This window comes from Pteropus vampyrus, unplaced genomic scaffold, assembly GCF_000151845.1.
Source record: "Pteropus vampyrus isolate Shadow unplaced genomic scaffold, Pvam_2.0 Scaffold1, whole genome shotgun sequence".
In the NCBI taxonomy this organism is placed as follows: Eukaryota; Metazoa; Chordata; class Mammalia; order Chiroptera; family Pteropodidae; genus Pteropus; species Pteropus vampyrus.
In genome coordinates this window covers 3,777,135-3,805,049 of record NW_011888782.1, presented here as the reverse complement: position 1 = coordinate 3,805,049, position 27,915 = coordinate 3,777,135, and the positions used below count along the sequence as shown (strand labels likewise).

Below are 27,915 nucleotides of genomic sequence, written 5' to 3'. Positions count from 1 at the left end.
ACCAGAGGGAAAATGGGGACAAGTTAAAAGATTCTCAAGTATGTAACAGATGCTTCAAGTTAAAAGTTTCTTTATTTAGACTTACCTTATAAATTATATTAAACATTCCTTCTCTTCGAGGGGAAATAAAATTCAAGGAGAGTGCATATAAAAGAAATAAAAAAGAGGTTGGCATGTTTGGCATGTTGAATATAGCATTTATAATCCTGCTACAGAAATAACAAATATTTCCTTAGATGATTATGGTATTTTTAAATTTTTGGGACTCATGTATATAGGTTTATGGTCTGTGATATTATATATTGGTTATTTAATTTTGAAGGCAGAGGAAATACAGATTTAGAATGGAATTTAACAAAGTCCAGTGTAAATAGGATCCCATAGTTAACATTTACCTTTTTTATATATGTGACTACTTCCTAAACTATTTCAATTTTAAATTTTATTTCAGATTGCAAGTGAAACTCCTTTAGATGTTGTAAGTATCAGACACCAACACGCACACGCTACTATTTGTACTGTCCTAATTATTTTCTTTCACTAGAGCTGAAGCCTGTTTTTCACATTCCTGGGAACAAAGATAGTGACAGAAATCGTGTATGCAGAGGGTGGGGAGGTTCTTATTTGATGGTAATTAAATAACATTTCCTCAAGCTCTTAGTTTATAGCCCTCCCTCAAAACTCTTAGTCTGTGGTCTTCACCACCTTTCAGGATGATCTGTTCTATAAGCTTGCTGAATTTAGTTTTCATAATATGATGGTGTGCAATTTTTAAATTAATAGTCAAGTATCAGTGTATACTCTAAAATGGATTTTAACTTGGAGGAAAGGGAGTGGGAATAACTGCTATTCTATACGTAAAAGTATCATTTCTAACATTTAAAATGCTTTTCTTTCTCAGTTAATGGAAACCTCGGGAACAGACATGCTAAGTGATTCAGACAATAGAGCAACAATAAGCCCTTTACACTTGGCTGTGAGTACTGACTTCACAGCCAACTTGTTGGCTGGTTCACTGAAAATATATCTGTTTGTGTTGACTCATACTAGCAAACTAGTACCCAGAACTTTTGATCTATGTAATGATGATCATGGAATTAAAACTTTTAGAACTTTCTTCAGAGAATTCTTGAATGCACTTTTATGTTTTATTTTGTTTTTGTTTGTTTTTCTGGGCTTCCCCCCAAGGCCTGCCTATTCTAAGGGAGAGAATATACCTGTGACGTGAATTTTAAAATGCACTGCCATTTAAAAACAAACAAAGAAAAAAAATTAAAATAAAAAAATTAAAAAGATGCATTGCCATAGTGGAATAGTTTCTGACTTGCTAAGCACATAGTATAAGAACTATAATTTCTATAATATTTCTACAACTTTTTTCTTATTTCGTGATCTTGGTGTGCTAACTAGGTAGATGTGTATTGTTCACTGGTCCTTCAGTTTTTCATGTTATAGGACTTGGCTACATGATCTACATGTCCCTTCTAGCTTAAGACACTTCTGAATTTCTCCTCTTACTGTCAGTCACTGAGAAGAGGAAGTTAAGAGAGAGCATGACAGTCCATTACAGCAAATATGGTAATGAATTACCTTAGGAAATTTCAAGCAGAAGGAAGAACTTATTTTTGAAACAAAGCATGTTACAGTTGGAGGAGGGGGCAGCTTTGAGAATCAGGAAACTTAGGTAGTGTCACTAGCTATTCATGTGACCTGATTTTAAGTACAGTAAAATGCTCATAGGGCTGTATACTAAGTTAATATGGATCACTACAAGTTCAGTGATCCATTTAATTTTTCATCTCATAGACTGTTATTTTTTTATCTTAATATTCTCTTTGCATATTTTCTACCAGACACATGTACATTGACTTTTCTGCTTTCTCTTTCTGCCGCTGTCTTCCCACTAGTACTTCCTAACATGTTCTAAATAATTAAGAAGGCATGCTGAAGCTTCCTGCTTCCTTGCTCTTTGGGCCTTTGGAAATATTATCTACTCTCCCAGGCTTGCATAACAAATAAGTCATCTAAAAGAACAGAGACAGCCGTTGACTGTTGGTTGCAAGAAATGATGTCTGAGCAGATGACTGGGCAATTCTTATATCATCATCATCATTTTTTAAATCATAGCATTATCATTACTGAGCACTTCCTAGATGCCAGACTAAACTCTCTGCCAAGTTTTTGACTAGGTTATAGTTTTTTAACTAGTTTTTTACTTCATGGCTATTGTGAACAGTGCTGCTATGAAGGTAAGTGTGCCAAATAGTGCTTTTTAGCTGAAATGGAAGCAATTTCATAATTTAATAATTAGGCTCAATCAAATGCAATTATACCACCACTTTTGCATTTTGTGTCTATTTCTAGGAGATTTTCAGAAATTAACTTGAAGTGATTTTTTTTTGTTTCCAAACTCTTCCAATCCAGGACAGCTTGGTGCAGTGAAAACACACTGGCTTAAGGCTTAAGGAAACTAATCTTGCTTCCTGTCTTGGTACATAGTAGGCATAGGAGTTCCTTGTCTCACTCATATGCAAGGACGTCATGAGGGGAAGACCCCATGGCAAATCTACATGACTCCTAGTCATCTTGATTTTTTCTTTTCTTTTTCTATCTTCTGCATATAGCGTATTTCTCAAAGTTCATTTTTTTAGTAGCATGATTTCACTCACCTGGTATAGAGGAACAAGATTAGGTGTGATCATAGGACAGTAGGGTTCAGTGGTCTTTTTTCACTTCCATCTTTGAGATAGTCAAGCTTATTGGTAGTCACAACCGCCGAAGAGATCAGTAAGGCCTAGGGCAACTTTACTTCTTGCTGTTAACTTTGACATTTTCCACAAGAAATGGCTTTCCGGTCCTTCAATGCATTGTGGGGCCTTCATCTAGCTAAGTATCTTTTTTCAGATTAGGAGCAAGTGAGATTTGGTTCAAGTATGGTAGAATTTTACATTTTTCAATTCCCAGTGAAAAGTTCAGATGTGATAATTTAGCAGCCTGCTAAACTATAGGTCTAAATGGTTATCAGAAAATGACTTGTGAAAGCCCCTTAGCTATAAAGTGGCAGTATGAGTGAACTAGAGAGAACATTCCTTTCTTTGCTGGAACTGTGCCTTGTTATTGCTTTATGTCCTACTCAGCATGTAATCTAGTGAGAAAAATAGATGTTCAGTTGACATGTTGATTTTTTTTTTGAAATTAATTATCTGAAAAGCCCTTTTATCAGGGCCTTTGGAAATATTTTCTTTGAAATTAATTATCTGAAAAGCCCTTTTATCAGACTGTATAAAGAAGGGGGCTTCTGTCTGACAAATTGTTAAATCTCTTTGCTCTTTGTATCTCTAGGACAATGTCTGGCTCATGGCAGTTATTCAGGCAGGACTCAGTTTTAAGTATTTTTAATGCTAAAAGAAATGTTTACTTTTGAAATGGCATATTACAGGATAGAGATAGTCATTTTAATTTGAGAAATCAAAAAACTCAAGTTCTAGCTTAACTTCAGTTGCTGGCTGTCTCTATAATTTAAGTATAGTAAAATTTTATCAGGGAGTTCTAATGGAGCACTAAACTGTGATTGAAAACACAGGCTTTGGAATCATAGACTTAGAATGAAACCTTTAGTTGAATTTGTGTCACATATTCATTGAATGTCTGCCATGAACCAGACATTGTACACTCATGAAAAGATCACATGTCATTTAAACTTTTATTATTTGCAGAATACCAGCTCCTTAACGTTCTGAATTCTCAGTACGGAAATTTTAGATTATATCAAATATAATATAAAGACGAATTTGCTCAATTCCTTTATGTTTTCTAAGTTATCTGGGAAGTCAATCTAAATAAGTATTTTTTTAATTTATATTTTTATTTATTCCTAGGCCTATCATGGTCACCATCAAGCACTGGAAGTGTTGGTACAGTCTTTGTTAGATCTTGATGTGAGAAATAATAGTGGAAGAACACCCTTAGATCTTGCAGCATTTAAGGGCCATGTTGAGTGTGTGGATGTACTCATTAATCAGGGAGCCTCAATCTTAGTAAAAGATTATATTTTGAAGAGAACACCTATACATGCGGCAGGTATGTCAAGTATTATGCATGATTTTAACTTACCACTTTCCATCTAATACCCTTCTTTTTCAATTTCAATTCTTTTTCAGTTGGACTCTTCTGTTTTGTCTTTTTGTCCCTTTCTCCCCCCTAGTACTTTCTACCATATTCTAAATGGTAAAATCATTATTTACCTTAGAAATTGGATTTATGTAGGTCTGGCTTCTGAAGTACTTTATCAGCAAAATAATGCAATATTTTTTATTTCTTTTTGATGGAAGTTTTTTAGATAGGTGCGTGCTTTCGTATAAAAATTAATGAACATTTTGACTAACTGTACCAGGGTACTGCATTAAATTTTTTTTTTTAACAAGAGTTATAAAGCACTGACTTTATTCAAGAACTACTCCATGATACGGTTTTATGATGTTGCAAAAGTGTGAAAATGCAAAAGCATGTAACCATGTCATTGTGATGACTTGGTACCATCTGTGTATAGCTAGCAGATACAGATTCACAACTCTCTACGTGAATTACTACAAGACAGTGTTCATGTTAAATAACCAAAGAGGTACATTTGATGAAATCCTAGCCCAGTATTTTTCTCATCCCCAATAGGCCATCTTTATATGATTAGATTCATTTCACTTAGGCCGTTTTTACAGAGCGATTTTTAAGGACATAGTTGAATATAGGTCTTGCACTTTGCTTCTAGTTTTTTGGGAAACTTGCATTTTAGAAGACTATAGATAAGTAACACCCACTGTTACTCCAGAACAGCCTTTTAGAAACTGTCAGATATTCAAGCAGGGCTCAAAGACAATTTTAATAATGGATTAAAACTCCTAATAAATATATGAATACAAACTGCTATATGGTAAAAATAAGAGGTCCAAATGGTATCATTTTGTATTCTGAAAAAGAGTAAGGTTATATATCGTTATGGAACTTGAAAATTTTTAAGTACAAATCATTTGCAGAGTTAATTAAAGCTCTCATGGAGTGTTCATATTCTTAATAGATGAATATTGATTCAAGACACTTACCATCCCTCAGAAGGGGCTAACCAATGCCATATGCTCTGTAAGTCCTAGCCACCTGAAGAGCTACAGGTTACTGTTAATGCCTACCTAGTCGATAGAAGCAAGCCTTATTTCTATAGATGTCTTTCAAATTTGGAGATCTACTAGGGAGCATCTTACTAGTAAGTAATGAAAAGGACACTGAGAATTTTTTTTTTGGAAGCAAATCGGTATTATAGTATGCAACTGAAAGATGGCTTAAGTGACAGAGATTTAGTCTCTCACATTAAATGTGAGAGATAGAGTTGGTTCAAGGGTGATTGATTCAGCAATGGCGTCAGAACTCTGAAAGATTCTCGTCTTTGCACTCATGTCACAGAATGGCTGCCGCTGCTCTACAAGATTAAATATGAAATGAGGAAAAAAGTAGGACTTTGCATTATCAGGGATAAAACTATTTCCCAGAAGCCCTCCAGACTTCTTGATATCTCAGTGGTCAAAACTGGGCCGGTGCTCATTTTGAGACCAGTCACTGGCAAAGAAGAATGGAGATGTGATTGGCTTCATCTAATCATGATTTCTTCCCTTGGTGGAGCAGGCCACCCTCCCTGACCACATTGTTACCACAAGAGAACTAAGTAAAATTAGCATTTTATTAGCAGTGCAGATGATGAGGCATGGCTATGGCTGTGATTTACCATGAGAGATTCGTATCTTGGTTGGTTTAATCAACAACAGCAATAGAAACCTTTTTTTTATCTGTATATATTTTTCTTTCTTTCCTATTAAATTCGATAACGCTATCTCAAAATTATATGTAGGAAATGTACTCTAAGATGGACATTTTCTATTATATATATTACTGAGATTTTTAAATATCACTTTACAGCAACAAATGGTCATTCAGAATGCTTACGACTACTAATAGGAAATGCAGAACCACAGAATGCTGTAGATATTCAAGATGGAAATGGACAGTAAGTCTTAATAATTTTTAAATTATTTTTAGGATATTTGTTAATCTTTATGCTTTTGCCCCTATTATAGTAAGTCTGTCATATTATTTAACTGAGTAACATCAAATATAATTTTTTAAAATTTAAGTGTACTTTAAGTTGCATCACAAATAGGCATGTTTAGAAAACAGGCCACCACAGTGACTAATTATTTTTCATGGAGCAGAGTCGTAAATGATAACACCGAATCTATTCCTATTGTTGCTCAGGACTCCTCTGATGCTGTCTGTTCTCAACGGGCACACAGACTGTGTTTATTCACTGCTAAACAAAGGAGCAAATGTAGATGCCAAAGATAGATGGGGAAGGACAGCATTGCATAGAGGGGTAAGCAAAAATATTCCCACTTCCTTTCAAAAAGTTTTTATGACCTCATTTTACCTAAAACAACTAGGCTATTTTATTTTTCTTCATTAAATTTTACCAAATAATCTTTGCCATTTCTTTCAGTATCTTAGTTTTTGAATGCTAATCTTAATCAACTACAAAACACAACTTAATTCTAGGAACAGAATTGTAAACCATAAAACCTTAGGGGATTGTAAACCATAAAACCTTGAGTAGAGTTAACGTCAGTTTACTTTTTTATATTAGCAAAACTATTTTCTTACACATTTTTGTCTTTTTCACCTTTGAAATATCATTATTTCCATTGAATTATAAGTTCCTCTATTCCTGTTTTTCATACTACTTATATTTTGACAAAGTTACTGCCTTAACTGAATCTTAAAGTCACTTCCAATAAAACCACTGAATTACTCAAAAATGATAAATGCTTTGATTGACAAACGGATATAGGGAATATGGACTTTAAAAGTTTTGAATTGGCTATAATTGATATGTAGTGCCCAACATAATATATTCAACTACATTCAAATAATTTTTCTTCCAGGCAGTTACAGGCCATGAAGAATGTGTAGATGCATTACTTCAACATGGTGCTAAGTGCTTATTTCGGGATAGCAGGGGCCGGACACCTATACACTTGTCAGCTGCCTGTGGACACATTGGTGTTCTTGGAGCCCTTTTGCAGTCAGCAGCATCTGTGGATGCAAATCCAGCCATAACAGACAATCATGGATATACAGCACTTCACTGGGCTTGCTATAACGGTTAAGTATACAGATACAAATTTACATTAAATGCCTATTATGTACCAAGCAGAGACAACTAACTACAACACATTTCGATATGCATAAGAATGACATATTTATAAAGCAGACTTAAAGTTCAAAATTAGTAGGAAGCCTGGGAATAATCTACTGTGTAGTCACAGCTTACTTCTATTCCTTGTTGTGCTAAAGCTGACTCTGGCTGTCAAAGATGTTTTCAGAAAAGCTATCACTAAATTTGAAATTTTTCTTAGACCTTTGCTTAAACAATTTTGTGTTTTAAGTTACTTTTATAACATTGCCAATGTCTTTTATATAGTATGCTTGTATTTTGATTATATTTTACTTTCTGAGTGTACTTGTTTTAGGAGAAAAGTGACAAAGGTAGAAGAAACAATGAAAAGCCATCATATTCTAAACCAAAATCTGTATATATTTTCTAAACATATTGCAAGATAAGATTCTTATGTCAACAGTAACATGTACGCTCAACATTTTAAGGGAATAAAATCCTGTCAGACTATAGAAATAGAAACTTCAGAAACTTAGAAACTTTCATGGTTAAGTTAACTTTGCTGCATGATTAAAACAGACTAACTTTTAGCTTCTCAGAGGCTCACAGTCACAGTCCTTTTACAAGTTGGCTCATTAAAAGTTCTCAGAGAAGTATAAAGCTAAAGTATAGATGTTTAAAATGGACTTTGGCTTATGAGTTTCACTAATTAAAATAATTTAAGTAGCGAAGAATGTTGAGATGTATTAATTTTTTCCTGTGGAGGACCAAGATTTGGTCATCTTAGAAAACACATACATTATGTACAGTATAAACATCAATCCTGTCAAAATTTCAGCTTAGGGTTTTAGGGACATGAAGGGTATTTTTGTTTTGAATTTCAGTGTAGCGTTCATATTAAAGTTAGTTGTGAGAGTAAATCTACAAAACTAGTTCACAATTCTAATAACTTTCCCTCAAAAGGTAGAGAAAATATAAATTACCTCTTTATATAAATATCTACTGGCTTAAAATAAGTGTAATATCTGTTCTAAAATTCACCTGATTGCCTTAACTTACTGGAAGTTGAAGTTTCTACCTTTCTATAATATATTGTTTCGTTGTTCTTTCACTGGGAACCATTTTGACAAATAATGTTGATTTATGATGAAAAAGGAAAAATCTGAATCTTGCAAAATTAAAGTTTAAGTGTTTTCATAAGTACTTTCTAGATATAATATTTTGATTTTCATATTAATTCTTATGTGAGAGTTCTGTTCTTTTGCTGAGGTTTCGGTCTCTTCCTAAGGACTGCTCTGTGGTTACTATTAGTTATCCTTCAATTCCGAATACTGATGGCACCATAAGAAATTGAATAGTTAAACGAATTGCTAATTCAAAAATTTAGTTTTTTACTGCCTCAGATCCTTAGCCAGAACAGTCTTGAAAACTATAAAACCTTTGGATTTTAACTTCTCTTTTCTCTTTTCAATTCACTAAAGTTAGTATTAAATGAGTAGTGAAGTGGCAAAAGATTAGTCCTAAGTCAAAAAGGATACTATATTTTGCCACTGAAATTTGGTTTGTTTTTAAAATGTAGCTTGACATTTTAAAAACAAATGAAAATATAATAGAAAAACATCCACAGATATGAATTTTGTTTATTTGAAAAATCAGTGAGATAAAACTATCTTTTTAATTTCTTATTATGAGATTGGTTAACAAAATCCACAAGTTTCCAGTGTATAATTCAACAGTAAGGCATATATATATTGCATTGTGTGTTCACCAACCACAGTTAGATTTCTTTCTGTCACCACATATTTGACCCCTTTTATCCCATCTACCTTCCCCCACCCTCTGGTAACCACTAGTCTATTGTCCATGTCCATGAATCTCTGTTTGTCCTTTTTGTTTGTTGCTTTTAGGTTTATATCCCACCTATAAGTGATGTCATGTGGTTTTCAAATTTTCTGTGTGGCTTATTTCACTTAGGATGATTATCTCGCGGTCCATCCATGCTGTCACAAATGACAGTATTTCATCTCTTACAGCTGAGTAACATTCTGTTGTATTTATGTACCACATCTTCTTTATCCAATCATCTATTGAGGGACACTTTGGTTGTTTCCATGTCCTGGCCACCGTGAATAACACTGCAGTGAACATTGGTATGGAAATATCTTTTCGGATATATGTTTTCAAGTCTTTGGGGTAAATACCCAGTAGAGGGATTGCTGGATCGTATGGTAGATCAATTCTTAGTTTTTTGAGGAACCTCCATACTGTTTTCCATAGTGGCTGTACCAATTTGCAGTCCCACCAGCAGTGTATGAGGATTCCTTTTTCTCTGCATCCTCTCCAGCGCTTGTTCTTACTTGTCCTGTTGATTATAGCTATTCTAACAGGTATGAGATAGTATCTCCTTGTGGTTTTGATTTGCATTTCCCTAATAGCTAGCGATGTTGAGCATCTTTTCATGTTTGTCGCCCATGTGTATGTCTTCTTGGGAGAAGTGTCTATTCAGATCTTCTGCCTATTTTTTAATTGAATTGTTTGTTTTTTATTATTGAGTCTTATGAGTTCTTTGTATATTTTGGATATTAGGCCCTTATCAGAGGCATTGCTTACAAATATATTTTCCCATTTGATGGTTGTCTCTTTACCTTGTTGACGATTTCTTTTGCTGAGCAGAAGCTTTTGAGTTTGATGTAGTCCCATTCATTTATTTTTGCTTTTACTTCCCTCATCTTTGAGGTCAAATTCTTAAAATCCTCTTTAAGTCTAAGGTCCATGAGTTTAGTTCCTATGTTTTCTTCTATGCATTTTATTGTTTCAGGTCTTATATTCAGATCCTTAATCCATTTGGAGTTAATTTTGGTATGTGGTGATAGACAACAGTCTAGTTTCATTCTTCTACAGGTGGCTTTCCAGTTTTCCCAGTACCATTTATTGAAGAGGCTTTCCTTTCTCCACTGTATGTTTTTAGCTCTTTCGTCAAAAATTATTTGCCCATATAAACATGAATTTACTTCTGCACTCTCGATTCTGTTCCACTGGTCTGTGTGTCTGTTTTTCTGCTAATACCATGCCGTTTTATTGTCGCTTTGTAGTATAATTTGAAGTCAGGAAGAGTGATGCCTCCAGCCTCATTCTTTTTTCTCAGAATGGCTTTGGTGATTCGGGGTCTTTTGTGCTTCCATACAAATCTGATAGATTTTTGTTCTATTTCTTTAAAAAATGCTGATGGGATTTTAATGGGGATTGCATTAAATCGAGATAAAACTATTTCAAAGCAGACTTTTATTGCTTGAAATTTTTTTTTTTTTTTTAATGTATCAGTGAGAGAATTAACCATCGGTAGAATCATACCGTAAGGTATTTTTCCTCAGGTAGAGAATTTAGTTGTAAATATGCTACTGTAACTGTCCTTTGGAGAGTTGCTATCTATTATAATATTTCTTATTAAGTCTTTTTGCAGAATACTGTTTCCCTAAAGTGAATTTCTACTCTGTCTCTACCGAATTTAGACTTTCTAAGCACGCAGTGTACAAGAGAAAATTTTGCACAAACTACATGCCTGGTTGCCATTTAAAGATCATAACAGATGTGTCTAATTTCCAGACCGTAGCAAAATTATGATTCTGAATTGAGCTATAAGGAATTAGATGTGTGTTGGCTATATGCAATAAGAAACTATACAGACAGTCTAAAATTAATACCATATTTATAGCCAAAAGCCTATTTGTAATTTGGCATTTTGAGAGTAAAATATGTAAGATGGTTTTACTTTGACTAGTAATTATTGTACAGCTGAAAAGAAAATTGGAAGCACTCCAACAAAACAGAAAATAACCTTTCTCTCAAAATGGATTAATGACAAAGCTTTAGAAAGGAACTGGTTATACATAACTAAACCTTCAAGTTCAGATTTTCAATTATGTAGTCTTTCAGTCATAGAACTTAAGAGTACTTGCATTATCTCATATGTTCCTTTATAAAAAATTATCAAATTTTACAAAGCACTACTCATCCTCAGTATATTCCTCTGAAACATGAAGAGACAAGTTTTTTCATTCTTTCATAAACTAGGACACAAGTAATTAGTTTCTTGGCTCACTGTGACCCAATAATGGTTGCTGGAGGTAATCAGGAGCCCCAGGACTCCCTTTTTTTTTTTTTTTTTTTGCAGTTTGCAACATACTCAGTGATTCTCAAACCTTTTAGCCTCAGGACCTGTGGGTTTATCACTATTAACATTTACTATATTGGAAATTAGAATTGAGAAATTTAATGCTATTTAATAATTTATTTTAAAATACTATTCTATTACATGTCAATATGAGTAATATTTTTTGAAAGGTAACTGTTTTCCAAAAGAAAAATTTTAGGGGAGTGGCAAATTTCTTTAATGGATAGTTATTATCCTAGAGTTACCCAGACCACACCTTGATAACTGCTATACCAGGAAAATAAGAGACTCTTAGATTAATGCTGGACAACTTTCTATGGTTACTTTTTGGTAATGAGTTAACATGAGAGAGGGAATTAAAGTAGGGTTTTTCAACCTCAGCACTCTTGACATTTTGGGTCAGATAATGCTTTGTTGTGAGAAACTATCATGTGTATTGCAGGATGTTTAAGCAGCATTCCTGGCTTCTACCTATTAGATACCAGTAGCACTTCCCTACCCCATGCCCAGTTGCTATAAGCAAAAATGTCTCCAGACATGGCCATGTGTCTCCTGAGGGGCAAAACTGCTCCATTTGAGAACCACTGGATTAAAGAACTGACAAAAGATGGAACACAATTAAAGGTTTCCTATTTACTTTTTCCCCTGGTAAAAACAATTATAGGATAAAGATTAAGTTGAGCTGTTGTTTAAGAATGTTATAGTAATTTAAAAAGAAAAGGAATATAGCATTACTTTTTTAGCCAAATATTAAGCCATAGAAATAAAGAGACTATGTAAGAATCTAATTTATTCCTACAGCAGATTCTCAAATGCCTAATGAAATAAAAGAAGCAACATTTCAATTTCAGCAATTAGTATAGCAATTGTTGTATTCTTACTAAAACAGAGACTTTGTAAATTAGATTAAGAAAACCTGAGGTTTGGATTTTTCCCTGTTTTCAGAGTTGTATTAAAAACTATCAGTAATCAATATACTTGTCCATTAACCCCACACTATTATTTCTAAAAAATTGTTCTGGAAAAATACTCTTTTTTAAAAATAGTATTGGAATGTTTCATTACAATATTTTTGATAATACACAAAGAAACAAACCAGCAATCACCTTGAAAGCCATAATTAGAAATGAAATTATTTATGATACACTTCAATATTGTGAAGTTCTTCCAAACATTCAAAAATAAGATTTCTATGAATGTCATTTTGGAAGGATATATACAGTTTATTAAGTAAAAAAAAAAAGTTGCAGAAGTAACATCCCATTTGTGTAAAAATTTAAAAGGAATTGTGTGTGTGTGTGTGTACATACAGTTGTATATGCCTAGAAATTTTCTGGAACTGTTAAGGTAGCAGTTATAGAATGTAGAACTGAGACAGTAGGGGTAGGAGCAGCAGAGACATGTGCTCCTTCCTTCTTAAACACTTCTGTAGTAGTTGATATTTTACCATTACCTCATTACTATACTTAGAAAATATTTAAATTTTAAAGTTAATTATGTTGTATAAATATGTATTATTTTGAAAGTTATACTGTGCTGTATAAATGTGACATTTTAAAAAGTAATGACCAAATAACTCTAAACTGGTCACTAGGGAAAAGAATAATGAAACAGTTTTTCCCCCACAAATTAAATATTTGCTACATACATAATAAACTACAGTAAAATTATCATAAGAAGCTGCTGTACTCCAGGTCTTGAGGTTGTACTCTGTGTTCCAAAGCTCCTGAAAATATGCTGTGTAATGGGTTCAGTGGACTGGTTATTTTTGATCCATGTAAAGCTTTTTCCTACCTGCGTAAGGATATATGGATGTATATTGGCCCTTTGGTATTTTGGGGGATTTTAATATCTGATTCTCATTTACATATTTAGGTCATGAGACATGTGTAGAACTTCTTTTAGAACAAGAAGTTTTCCAGAAAATGGATGGAAATGCTTTCAGTCCATTGCACTGTGCTGTGTAAGTAAACGCAGAATGAATCAGATTTGTTTTGACTGTTTAAGAAATGCACCATTGCTGTGATAGTGATCTCCTTGTTACCTTACACAGGATAAATGACAATGAAGGTGCTGCTGAGATGTTAATTGATACATTAGGTGCCAGCATCGTGAACACCACAGATTCAAAAGGAAGGTAGGAGAGTCATCTATGTAGGCAGTAGTTTTACTTTCAATAGGAAAAAATGTGGAAGACTAAAAACTGGGAAGACTGGACTAATGTGGAAGAATATATAGACAACCCATTATTAATTAAAAGTTGATTTATATTCACAAATATAAATTGCTCTGAAGTCTTAATTATGTTTTCATTAGAAAAGACTTTTCTATTATGCTTTTTAGCCAGTTTTCCTCTTTTTAAAACTTGTAAAAATATAAAGATTTCCCCCCTTTTTAAGTGGTATGTTTGTTAATAAAGTTAACATTTTTCTGTATAGAAATAAAAACTGGAAGAGAGTTCAGTCGTAATAGATTGCAGTTTTTGGATCAGGCCTTATTTATTTCAAAATGTCCTTTAATGATATAATATTGTTTTAGCAATTTTATATTTTATCCTTATTTATAATAGTATAATAAGGGCCTTTATCTTGTCAGAAATACAAATTTTGTGGCAAAATTTTGTATCTAGGCAGTGTTTTTATAGTCTAATCTATAAACCCTTGAAAATTACTTGTCATAAATTAAGGAATAATTTTTTAGAGTATATGACATAGATTTAGTCAGGTCTTTCAATTTCTCCATGTCGCAGAACTCCTCTCCATGCAGCCGCCTTTACAGACCACGTGGAGTGTTTGCAGCTGCTGCTCAGCCATAATGCTCAAGTCAATTCTGTGGATGCTTCTGGGAAAACACCTCTCATGATGGCTGCAGAAAATGGACAAACAAACACAGTTGGTAAAGAAACTGGTTAAGGCTTTATTATTCTAAGTATCTGTATTGCTTATGTAGAACTTAGATCCCAAGCCTTCTGACTCTAGTTCACCAAATTTTCCACTAGTTATCCCACCACTCCTGAGATTTAAAACCTTTTACCTACTTAAAACCCACATTTCATTTAGGGCTACAATGTTGTCATTTGTCCTTCTGATTGAATAGTCTACTTTCACAAGGCAGTGTGAGGTAGTTGTTCAGAACATTGGCTCTGGAGTCAGAATGACTGAATTTGAACCCTAGATCTGCCAAGTAAGTGACCTTATCCCTCAGTTTTTTATTTATAAAGTGAGAAAAATAACAGTACTTACTTTGTAGGGTTGTTGTGAGGGTTAAATAAGTTATTATAGATCCAGAGCACTTAAAACAGTATTTGAAATTTAGAAAGCACTCACAAAATAAATGTTAGTTACAGTTGTTCATGTCTTTGACTAATATAGTATGTATGTTTTATATTATAGTATTTTTCTTACACTTTTTGCTAGAGGTATATTTTTGCTTTGTGTCTTCATTTCTCTACAGTGAGTTATTGATAATCTAAGACATGTGTTTATAAACATAAGAATTGATGCAATTTTTCCTCCCAGAGATGCTGGTTAGCAGTGCTAGTGCAGATCTGACTTTACAAGATAACAGTAAAAACACCGCCCTCCATTTGGCTTGCAGCAAGGTACGTACACATTTTAAGGACATGTTTTCATTGTTAATATCAACAGTGGCATTTAAAGTATTTCTACTTCACTAAAATGAACAGAGCTAGGGACTGAACCTCTAATGATCACTGGCTTCAGAGTTCTTGAAAAAAAGTGCTGATGAGTTGGGCACCATGGTGTATAAGAGTCACCAGTAAGCCAAGTAAGTTTTGGAGCACAAGCCAAAACATAATTATTGTCTTTCTTTGATCTTATCTTAAATATTCTTGTCCTCTCCCCCTAACCTCATTCCACCAACACATGTTTGAACAAATATTTAAGGAATTAGCCAAGAAAATCCATGGTGATATACCTGCGTGGACTGGGGTAGGGGTGTATTGAGTGTACAAATTTATCTTTAATGGTACCCAAGTTATCAAAAGTTATTTTCTGTAATTTTAGGGTCATGAAACTAGTGCCTTGTTAATACTGGAAAAGATAACAGATAGAAACCTCATCAATGCAACCAATGCAGCCTTGCAAACGTAAGTACTTGGTCTAGGGTAAACCAGTGACCTGTAACTATAGAAATGATTGACAGGATTGATTTCTTTCTAACATGGGACCATTGGAATCAGTCACAGATTTTATAATTGACAAAACTTATTTCTAAAATCATCACAATTAAAAGATATATTACTAAAAAAAAAATTTTTTTGAACTTGAAACTTTATTATTGAAAATAATGTGTTTTTTCTCAATCCAATTTTATGGGGGAAAGTAATACTATCTGTATGTTTCATGGAAACCAACTGGAATAGTACATATGTGACACTAGCAATAAATGAGGTAAAAAGCTTTATGTGTCTGTAAGCTAAAGAGATTTCAGAAAGAATCAAGTTCTTAATCTGAGCATCCAGCCTGCAGGTGACTACTTAGACCTTAGATTGATATCTCCTGTTGTCTTCTCCCAATTTCCATTTGCTGTTCTACTCTGAGACTTGGTAAAAAGAAAAATTATTTGATGCTTGTTCCCATTCATGTATCAATCAGATCTCTTAAGGGCCCCAGAATTAGTCATGGAACTTATAAAGTGTTTTCAAAGCCTATTGGAATTTGTGCTATTGCAATTTATAGTTTTTCATTGTATATTCTGTTGTACCTGTTTGCCAACCTCATTCCTTAAAAACAACTTAAGAATGTAGTTCAGTTGGTAAAATCTTTTTAAACATTGAGTCTTCAAAGGAGACAAACAAGGGTTTCGTGAAGGCGAGAACTTGCTAATGTGGCGCGGTGCTAAGCTTATGCACATTGACGAGGTTTGTCAGTGCACTGCACACTGGTTCTGCTGTCTCCCACTCCCACCTAGGACTAGGTGCCTCAGATTTGTAGCATGTGTGTTTGTGTGCACATGCACTGCCTGGGCATGCATATAAAAACATGTATATGTATAATTTTTTTCCCCTAGACCTCTGCATGTTGCTGCCCGAAATGGGCTAACAATGGTGGTTCAGGAGCTTTTGGGGAAAGGAGCAAGTGTGCTTGCAGTAGATGAGAATGGTAAGTAGGTTCTGTATTCTCTTTCCTTAACCTATATCTTACTCTAGAAGCTTTTATCTTTGGACGATCCATGTTTGAAGTAAGCTTGGATATTTTTTATTTGTCCAAGAAAAAAGCTGAAATTAATATTGAGTAGTACTTTGAGGCAAAGGGAATAAGGGCAAGAGGAACAGGAAAAGTTCATCTAACAGATGAACTTCTGGATTTTACATATCTGTTAAACCAGAGTTAGTGTTGATTAGCTTTGGTTTAGTGTTACCATCTTGTTTTCTCTTAATATTCAACTCTCTTAACCTAAAGGTTCTTAACCTTTAGGTTCTTGACCAAAAGCTAATATTCTCACTTATGCACTAAATCATGTCCCCTTTTGCCTACTTGAAACTATTACTTTAGTAGTTCTTTGCTTTTGTGTCCTAAAGTAACAATTTTTTGTTGAAATCTTCATAGATTATTCTCATCTATATGTAAACCTTTTTTTTCATATCAAAGAAAAGTCCTTTATTTATCCCACTAATCCTTCCAGCTACTGCCATATTTCTCTGTTCCCCTTTACAGCAAAATTACTGAAGAATTGGCTCTCCTGTTTTCCCCAGTTCTTCTTTCATTCTCTTAAATCCCCTCCAGTCAGACCTTTGCCCTCCACCACACCGCACAATTATTCTCAAGTTCACCAATGACCTCCACTATGTTGAGAATCAATTCTTAGTTCTCATTTTACTTGATATAATTTCAGAATGTGGTACAACCTACTTTTTTTTTTTTTTTTTTTAAATAAGAATAAGGGGTTTAGTATGGAATTTAAAGTGCACATGAATAAGGGACTACCTGGGGATCTGAAGGTTGCAATCAGTATTCCCCCAAACAATCGCCATATTTTCCTTTATGCTGCACACTGCTTCTTGGGTAAATACGTGTGGATCACTTTAGGGCAGGACAAGAGGCAGAGTCACAGTAACAACGATTTGATTTCAGTGCCCTCCTTTAGATGAACATAGTCTCCCTTCATTCACAAATACCTGGTTCCTTGAATTGGTAACTGGGTGACGGTTTCTAACTCACTATGTTTCTAACTCACTATGGTTGGATTAAGTAACTAGATTTACTGGAACCGAAAACTATTTGCTTGTTTGTGTTTTATTACATCTATTTTCTTTTATTCAGGTATAATTGACATATAGTATTATATTAGTTTCAGGTGTGTATGCTTTTTCATTGGTAAACTTTCTTTACTTGGCTTTCAGGACTCCAAACTTTCTTGGTTTTCCTCCTGTTTCTCCTTCCTTCTCAGTTAATTTTGCAGTTTCTTCCTCTTTCCAACTCTTTAATTTTGGATGGGTCTAAGACTCAGTCCTTGGTTCTTTTTGCTTTCCCTGTTTACATTCACTTCCTAGGTAATCTCATCCAGTCCCTCAGTTCTAAATACTACATATAAGACCTCTCACAAGCTCCATATTTATAGATCCAGCTGCCTAATTTGCAATGCCATGTGGATGTCTAGTAACTCAGACAAACCTAACATGTCCAGAACTGAACTGCTGATCCTTTCTCTCTTCCCCCTGCCAAGCTCGTTCTCCCCACAGCCATCCTGATTTCAGCTGATAGCAGTTCTCATCCTTACAGTTGCTCAGGGAAAAAACCTGGAGTCCTTGACTTCTCTCTCTCAGACCCAGTATACAATCCATCAGCATATACTATTGGTCCTCTTCCAGAGTGTATCTACAATATACCTACTTTTTTCTCCTCTACTCCTACCACCCTGGCCTGGATCCTTTTAAAGTGTGTGAAAAGATTAGTCCTCTCAATCTCAGTTCTCTTATAATCCTTATGATTTACAGGGCCCTGCATGATTGGTTCTGTGCCCTGTTTACCTCTCTGACCTCTTCTGCTCTTCCTTCTCTCTATTCTGCCATGCCAACCCCTCCACACCAGGGATGTACATGTGTCGTGATCTTTGTTCTGGCTGTTTCCTCTGCCTGGAACACTCTGTCCCCAAGCAGTCTTTGACTAAATCCTTCACCTGTTTCAAATCTTAGCTCAAATTTCATTTTCTAGTGAAGCCTATCCTGACTACCGCATTTATACTACACCCTGCTGCACATACCCCCCTACCACAGCGTTCTCAGCCCTTGTTAACCTGCTCTAGTCTTTCCTCTTTCTTTTTTCCATGGAGTTTATCTTCTAACGTGTTGTATATAATTTACTTTTTATTATGTTAATTATGTGTCTCCCTCATTAGAATGAATATAAGCTCCAGGAGGGCAGGGACTCTGTCAGTGGCGTTCATTGATACATTCTTAGTGCTTAAAAGAATACATGGACATAGTGGAGATTCCGAATATTTGTTGGGTGAGTGGTGAGTGATTATACCGAGCATGTGCTGAGTTCTAAAGATATGATGTAGAATGAGGCGGTCAGGTTCCTTGAATGGAGAAGAATATAAGCAGAGTGTTTTAGTGCACTTGAAATAGTTCAATTGGAGTAAACTTAGAATGTTGCGAGAGTATGTGAAAGAGTGTTCAAACCCTTTTGTAGGATCAGGGAAGACATCCAAAAAAAAATGACTTCTGAGCCAAAATCCAAAAGACACGTAAAAAGTGGAAGAGAACTTTCAAAGCAGAGGGTAGCATGTTTAGAGATTTAACGCAGGGCAGTGTAAGTACTGAGCTCTGCCAGCCTCTTCGATCAAGTGGCAAAGGATCTGTGCACTAGGAAGTTAGTGGTCTGAGGGAGACAAGAGTAGAACAGGAAAACAAGTTAGCAGTTTTAGGTGAGAGGAGATGGTAGCCAGAATAAAGGTAGAGGCATTGGAGGTGTTATGATGAAACTCACTGGGACTTGGTGAGGGAGGAAGTCGCATACTCCCTGGTTTGAAGTGCTGTGTGGAAAGAGTGCCTGTGTTTAGCAGAATTATGTTAAGTTAAAAAAGTCAAAGGTGGGAACGTAAGAGAAAGAGCTGGTTTCATTTAGGCATTTGAGAAAAATTTGGTGGAAACTCCAAGTGGGTAATTGGATATATATGGATGTGGAGCCCGAAATCATTAGGATATGTAGTCATGAAATGCATGGAAGTGGTAAATATCACCCAACTAAGATAAGTTCAGACTCACCCAGCTTTAAAAGAAACTTACATTATCATTAAATTATATTTCTGGAAGTATAGCAATTACATAAATTAAAATGAGGGCTAAAATGCTAACTGTATAGGATATTTGACTACATTATGAAGCTCTGAATCAACAGTTGATATGCAAGTCTTCGTTGACCATTTTCAAGATTTTATATACCTTTTTCTTATAAAGAAAGGTAAGGGATAATATAACAGATGATAATGAAGATCACCTGTGACCTGAATATCATTTAACACATTTTGCTATGTGAAATAGTAATCATTGCCCAAAGTTGACAAGTCATAGTAAATACCGATCTCATTTTATAATCAATCTATAATTTGATTCTAAACTTCAAATTAATTATCCAGTTATAAATTGCTCAAATAACAATAGTGGTTAATGATTACTTAGGCTCCGTAGTCTTAAGCTGAGACTAGATAAAGGGCCCAGTATATCCTGTGCCTAATTCACTCTAAGAATGAGGTTAAGTGATATTTCCATGGATTTTTCTAGAGGAATCAAAATATATTATTCTTGCATGGGATGAATTAGACCCTTATCCTCAAGCAGTTTGCTTCTCTTACATTTCTCTTTTGCTGACCACACCAACCTCATGCAGAGAGGAGAGCCTCTTTTTAGTCATATTTAGAATGCACTCAGATGCTCTTCTTCCCCCGTCCCCACTCTCAGCCAAGGCATCATGGCCTGTCTAATGGGTTGCTCTGCCTACCAGCAGGAGAGCACAATAGGCATCTTCAGAGGAGCCCTTTAAACAAGTGTTGGCATTGAAGCACCCTCCTACTCACTTTGAGCTAATAGAGTTTAATTAAAAATATGCACACTCTTCAGCCACTCCTGCCAAACTTGCAAGGGCATCAGCTGTTTTCTTTGACCCTTGGAAAAGGGGAAATTTATGAAGGGAAAAAATCATCTTTTTCTCAAGGCTAATGTAACATAGCCTTGATAAAAATATACAAGAATTAGAAACAGCCAAATGCCTAATACTTAAAATGAATAACTAAACCATGGTATAATCACACAGTAGAATATGTAACAATGAAAATGAACCGACTACAGCTACATACAACAGTGTGGATAAATCTTATAGACACGTTAAACAAAAGAAGACACGTAATAAATAATACATACTGTATGATTCCATTTATATTAGGCTAAAAGTCAAAACTAAACTATAGTGTTTATGAATTCAAGTAGAAAGGAAAGCACAGAAATGATCACCACGTGAGTCAGAAAAGCGGTTAACTTTGTGAAATAGAAAAGGGATAGTGAATAGGGAAGGGACAGGCAGGGCTTCTGGTATGCTGCTAATGCCCTCTTTCCTGATTCGGATGGTGGTTTCATGAATGTTTTGTGATAAATCAGTCAGCTATTTGAAAAACAAATGTGACTTTATAAAATATATACATATATGTGTGTGAAGGCTAAAACATGAGTAAATATAGTAATAGGGAAAACCGTGTCAGATGTGCAAGGAAGGACACATGAAGCTGTAAACTCGAACTTTAAGACATTTGCTGCCAAAGTTCCGTATGGGAAAATCTAAGCCTGGCATCTCACAGTGTGCTCTTGCCATCTTCTCTCCCGCTCCATCTTCAAGACTGGGTCTTGTACCAACTAAAGTATCAAATGTTTCCTTACTCAATTTGTTGTATTGATAACTCTGTGGTGCCTTAGGGCTAAGGTCAGTTTTCTGTTAAAGAAAGGAACAGTTACAAAGGAAACATTTGTTTTGACTTAGGTTTTAAAAGTTCACCTATCTGCTGGTTTTTCTTCAGTGGACTCTGACCCTAAAAGTTAAACAACAGCAAAAATATCATTCATTCAACATTTCTCTTTTGAGCACCTACTTGGTGCTTCATTCATGAATCTCTACTCATGTAGAAATCTCAGCATATAAGCACTTAAACTTATATAACTTAAAATTAACAGTAAGATGCTTCCACCATTCTGAAAGAAGATTATCAAACTTTTTTTCCCCCTTATTCTAGCCCAGTAATAATCTGTGAATTCAGATGGATATGGATAACTTGGATGATTTTCCCAAGATCTTACATCTCTGGGCCTTAGTTTCTTTGACTATAATACAGTCTGTTAGGTCTCTTCCTGCCCTAGATTGCTATGACTCCTCTTTTTCTACTTATTGGAAATTTCTGAATCACTCTAATGAAACCAATTTATCATAAGCCAAGTAATTGAAAATACATCTAAAGTTGAAGGCCTTTAGGCTTATTTCCTAATATAATGAAAATGAGTCTCAGGATGTTTAATTTTTTTAATTTTATCTTTTAATTCTAGGCTATACCCCAGCTTTGGCCTGTGCTCCCAATAAGGATGTAGCTGATTGCCTAGCTCTCATTTTGGCCACCATGATGCCTGTCTCATCAAGTAGCCCTTTATCATCCCTGACATTCAATGCCATTAATCGTTACACCAACACCTCAAAAACAGTCAGCTTCGAAGCCTTGCCCATCATGAGGAATGAACCTAGTTCCTATTGCAGTTTCAACAACATTGGCGGGGAACAGGAGTACTTATACACCGACGTGGACGAGCTCAATGACTCCGATTCTGAGACCTACTAAGAGCCTGAGCCAGAGGTCCAAGGAGAGAGTTCTGACACTAACGCTTCAAACTGTGCTTTTTCAGGAAAAAGGCACTTTGTTATTCTCGTACAAATTCAACCTAAGAGGAAAGATCACAGAGTGAGCGAATATAAGAAATGTGATGACATTAGGAAGAAGAATTTTAAAGGCAAGTTTTGGAAAAGGAACTTCTAGAATCTTGAAATAGACTTGGCCAGAGGAAAACATTTTGCTGTCAGATTGCTTTGTGGAATTGTTTTATTTGGTTTTGCAGTGCCAGGAATGATTTGGGACACTGTGCACCCTAATCTGCTTACATAAGCAACACTATTGTAAAAGAAGAGATAAAGACACTAGATTTTAATGTTATCAATAAAACTACAGCTAAATTTAAGGGCAATAAAAGTTTGGTACAATAAGTAGGCATTATGTGCACAGCAAATTGCCAAAGGACCAAATAACTTAAAGGTTTTTTAATAGAATACCATTTTGTGGAAACTGGACTAGGTGAAATGAGACGTTATCTAAACCAAACTTTAATATTTCTGAAAATGAAGTCGAGATTTGGTTTTAAATGTTGATTTTTTTTTTTTAAACAAAACATCTGAAAGCCTTCGAATACTGTATTAAACCATGAGAGAAAGCTGATGTATTTTTACATTTTTTCTTTTACATAAAAATTTTAAAATTCCAAGTTTTGTAATATTAGAATTAAAAACCAGCTGACTGAGTGCAGTCAGGGTGGAATATTTGTGACGTAGACATGAGATAGGTTGGGATCGGGCTATTGTTGCCCGGTTTTGAAGGGTTTAGGTTTTAAATTGAACTATTTTTGTTTGAAAATGTAAAGAATTTCCTAGAAGAAATTTTCAGAAAATCAAAAAGTAGATTATTTTCACCCTTTTGCAGCTGAGAGGTCCTGGGAGGTTTTCAGCCTCTACTTTGGATGGTGCACCTTCGTCACTTACGTTACTTCTGTGCCTGCACAGCGAGTTGCGAGTTGGGGAGTTTTCGTTGTCATTGTTTAGTGAAGAATCAAATCCCTTGTTATTAATAAATTAACATCATCAGGTCTCTTGGAAGGTGTTTGAATATTTGGCAAACTTTAAAATACTAAAACCTCTAGGTCCTATTCAGATTTATTGTAGCATGTTTGTAACATGCTACTTTTGGGGTTGGGGGACAATTGCCTGCCAGATTGGAAGACTGCCTTTCAAATAACAGGGAGAGGGAAATGGCTGAGGGTTAGACTTTTAAGTAACAATTTACATGGTTCTGCTTTTACTGTAACTGTCACTTTCCCAGTGAGAATGATTTCACATATGTAGAGGGTCAGGTCTAAGTATAAAGTTCCATAAATTTTCACAAAATGATACCCAATTTCATTTTATCCTTTTTGTATTGTAAAACTGGAAACCTTATGACATTGTAAATTATCAGCTGGTTTTTCTGAATATAAAGTGTGAAAACACAGAACAGTATTTTGATCTATTTGATAATTTTGTGGGTTTTTTGAAGAATTAATGAGCATGTACATAGAAATAGTGACTGCTTGAATACTGTATTTACTTGCACTCTTTCAGTACATCAAGATTCCTGTATATTTTAGAGTATAATAAAACACAGATGTGAGTTGTATTTAATGAATAATGTATTTGTATCTGTGCATATTACCTAAAAATCTATAAAGTTTCTAGGGCATTGACTACTAGATTTTAAGCATTTTTTCTAAAATATTTACAGAAATTATAAATGTAATCCTCCATGTTTTCTTTATAATATAAAGAAGTCCTAATGGACCCTTCCTAAGTATTAGTGATAGGAAGGTGAATATGCATTTTAAAGACAGCAGACTACATTTTCTATTGTACCTTTTGAAAAAAAGAAAAAACTCAAGAGGATTCTAAAAGTATACATATATGTGCTTTCTCTTTCCTTTTAGGAATTCTCTTCTGAATTCCCTGAGGGAATTTTCTAGAATCTCAGAATTGAAAGAGACCTGAGGTTCATCCAGGCTAACCTCTTAACAAATGCAGGAGTCCCTTCTACAAGGGTGATCTTTCCACCTTGAACACTTCCGGTGGCTCTACCTCACCAAGCAGTCCGTTCAGTTGTCGAGCAGCTCTAACTGTTAGAAAGGTCTTCCTTAGATGGAGCTGAAGCCTCCCTCCTGGTAACTTCTGTCCTTGGGCCTGGGTCTGTCCTCCAAGAGAACACTGAGAACATTGAAAAGATGACTCTTGTGCCCTCTGCCATGTCTTCTCTTTTACAGGCTGTTGACTTATCTGCGCTGATTTCTAGAAGGACTCATTAGACACACTGTTCGATTTACCACATCTAATGAAATCCGAGGTGTAGCTATAAAGTAACAAGCTGTTTTTAATTTATCCTCACATATATCAGAACTTAGATCTTGCATCACTTTATGTAAATGATGCTGTTGCTGAAAATATTCGTGAGGTGGTCCTTGGGATTGCTTGCCCGCTAGGAAAACTGTTTCATTGCTTTGTGATCGCATTTTGTGATAGTCTGTCCCCCAGCTTGATCAACCACTTCCTTTGTTCTGCAGGGAAAACCCAAAGTACTGTCCCAAATAGTATTTGAACAGCACTAGTATTGTTGGAGTAAGTACATGGACTTTTTAATGAATGAACACAGCACCACAGTAAGTTCCCTTATGGTTACACCTTGTATGTCAAAAGCATTCGGGCCCTGCTCTGTAGTGGTTTTTGTCCTCGCACAGAACAGAAGAGCACGTCTGCTTTTTTAACTTCTGCATGAAAGGTGACATCTGATATCCGATGTGTATTTTAATAATACCAGCTTCTGCTCTAGAACTGCTTTGGGGGAAATGGTGGTAATAGCAAATGACCTCCTTTAACAAGACACTCAACTCAAACAGTGCCATTTAGTTCAGGAGATCTCTACGTGTAGCCGTAAATTGGGGGTTTAATTTGGCTTATATTGGACCTTTTAAATGAAATAAAGTTTTTTAATGCAATAAATCAAGTGTCTTTCCTTTTTACATGCAAACTTCTTTTATCTTTTTATATCTAATTAGTGTTCTATTATAATTTATCTTTTTTTCAAAAGCTTGACTTTTCAATAAAGCTGTTTTAGAATTTAGATGAACCTATCAAAATGGGCTTTTCATATATATTCATTCAAAACATTTCTTTCTTGCCTGCCGTATACTTGAGGGTGGGAATGTGTAGAAAGTAAGCCTAGGAATTGTAGTCTTATACTCTCTGAGCTTATAGTGTCATCATGGAGAGGCATATATACCTGAGAGGAGCAAGTATAAGAGTATAATTGAGGTAGAGATGAATTGCTAAGGAGTTTCAAAGAACAAGCAGATTCCTTTGGGAAGGAAGATCAGAATAGGCTTCGTGAAAGAGTGGCATTTAGACTGGATATTGAGTAACAAATACGATTTGATCAGGGGGAGAGAGTTGCCAATGATAGCCTAGGTGAAAAGAACAAAATCATTTCTTAAAATGGTTGGTAGAGGGGAGGTGGGTGAAATAGATATCGGCCCTTAGCATTCCTGGGCATAAAAAGATCATGAAAACCTACAAAAGAGCTTAACATGTGCAGAGATGAGATAACAAAAGTGAGAACAAGTAGATATAAATAGGTGATGGGAGGAGCAGGCGAAGAGGACTTCAGTAACCCTGCTCAAAACCATCTTATGCTGGCAATAATAAAATGCCTATATGGTGCTTTATCATGTACCAAGGCAAGATTCTAAGTACCTGAAATACATCTCTTAATCCACGCAACTGTTCTGTGAGGTAGGTACTATAAATCCAGGCAGTGCTCTTACCGACCTAATAACCCTTAATATGCTTTACGATCCTCATTGAAATTGATTTTGCAGTTGCACCACATGCTTGACTACTAAATTACGTAAGTTCCTTTCAGTTTTATTCTCCTAGGTCACTAATTTTGGAAGAAACAAAAGTGACCACAACAGATGTTAACACCTGCTATGTAACAAACTGCTAGGCTCTGAGCATATAGCACTAAACGAAGAGGTGTTTTAGCCCTCATGATGGAGCCTAAGAGAATGGCATCAACTTAATGATTCTCGTTCATGCTTTTGCAGGTTGGCTGCCAGACTTGCCAGAGTGATTCTGCTTCACACTAGAGCTCTGGCTGGGTTTGACTACAGGCCATGAGTTGGGCTTGGGTCTACTCCATTTGTGTTCCTCTTCAAACTTGGGCTAGAATACTAAAGTCCAGAAGTTCTCTAGTAATGACAGAAGCACAAGAAGGCAACCCTGACCACACACAGTGTATACTTCGTGTATTTCATGTGCTGATACTCCACTGGCCAAAGCAATTCACATGGCCATACCCAACATTGGTAAGATGGGGCAGCTTGGCTCTCTGCCCATTGGGAAAGGGTAGTTTGAGTTCAGTTTCCACAATTCACTTAGCCCTGAAATGATACACCAGCCACTTTGTCCTTGTTTTCAATTTATCTGTGGATGTGCTTGGTAGTCTGTTTTCTGCCTGCTCTTTCCCTGCTTGTGGTACCCCTTGGTAGGTGGTTCAGATGTAAAACTGGGTAGCAATACTGTATTTTGAATTGGTAATTTCTTCCTTGGCAGTACAAAACTGATTGATTAGGTGTTGGATGTGCTCTTTTCCAAAGGTGAAGAACCAAACTTTTTGTCTACCTCAAACTCCAGAAGAATGTAGCACCGGTCCCCGCTTGTGTCTTACTGTGACTATCCCTTCCCAATCAGCCTAATCGAACAAAAGATAGAAAAATGAAGCTTGGCTAATGACTACTTTCATTAAAAATACTGATGTATAAAGCTCTCCACTATCTAGATTATTTCTCCATCTCACCCTCTCTAGAATTTGTATAATTCTCCATTCCCCTGCTTCATTCCTCTTTTTGTGTAATTTTTCATTTCCTTGTGGCTATTTCACACTTCTGACCTTTCTCATGATTATCTATCTTAGGATTGAAATACAGGCTGAAGTGGTATTTCCACTTAAGATATTTCTTCCTCTTCACCATTCTCTAAGGGGAAGGGTGGGATTTTTTTTACCTTTTTTAGGCCTATTTAGCCCTTCAACAAATAGTTTCTTGAGTACAGACTCTGCGGCACTGTTTTAAACACCAAGGATACAATGACGAACCTTATAAAGTCCCTGCCTTCAGGAAGCTGATGTTTTAGTCAGGAAGACAGACAAGAAGGATATCAGATGTTGATTACTCTGTAGAGAAAGATTTGTGAGAATGACTGGATAGATATTTGAGATTTTGATGTTTGGGGGAGGTCCTATGCACTAGGGATTATAGAATTTATGATGTGAGACACCATAAGATTGTGCTGAAGAAGAATGTTGAAGTAAGTAATGGAAGCAGGAAAGGATAGAGAGATGGTGAACTAATCTACAAAAGCAAATATGAGGGTTCTACTGAGGTTAACCCAAAAGCATGTGATAGGTTAACCCAAGGATCACTTGTCATTTGAAGAGAGGGGACCTGGGTTGATTGAAAGTGTTTCTTAGATGCCCGCTGGCTCAGCTATCCTGTCCATGGCATGTAACTTGCTTCACCTTCAGCTAAAAATGAAGATGGCACAATGCTTGGCATTGGACCAGTTGGCACTAAGCTCTAAACTCAGACTCTATGCTAATGTAAATCTCACCTCCCCAAAATGGCAAGTTAGTT

At 35.5% G+C, this 27,915-nt stretch overlaps 1 protein-coding gene across 1 annotated transcript in view; it reads left to right on the top strand.

The window, feature by feature from the left end:
• Positions 1-25,225, top strand: part of ANKRD28 (ankyrin repeat domain 28) — a 99,192-nt gene extending 73,967 nt beyond the window's left edge. Inside the window, exons 15-27 of the mRNA XM_011354836.2 lie at positions 452-478; positions 902-976; positions 3,879-4,080; positions 5,962-6,049; positions 6,298-6,415; positions 6,981-7,200; positions 13,260-13,347; positions 13,438-13,521; positions 14,134-14,279; positions 14,903-14,985; positions 15,410-15,492; positions 16,416-16,507; positions 21,934-25,225. Of these exons, the coding sequence (XP_011353138.1) occupies positions 452-478; positions 902-976; positions 3,879-4,080; positions 5,962-6,049; positions 6,298-6,415; positions 6,981-7,200; positions 13,260-13,347; positions 13,438-13,521; positions 14,134-14,279; positions 14,903-14,985; positions 15,410-15,492; positions 16,416-16,507; positions 21,934-22,220 (1,593 nt within the window). The 3' untranslated portion in view covers positions 22,221-25,225. The remainder of the gene's footprint in view (positions 1-451; positions 479-901; positions 977-3,878; positions 4,081-5,961; positions 6,050-6,297; positions 6,416-6,980; positions 7,201-13,259; positions 13,348-13,437; positions 13,522-14,133; positions 14,280-14,902; positions 14,986-15,409; positions 15,493-16,415; positions 16,508-21,933) is intronic.
• Positions 25,226-27,915: the final 2,690 nt, after the last annotated feature.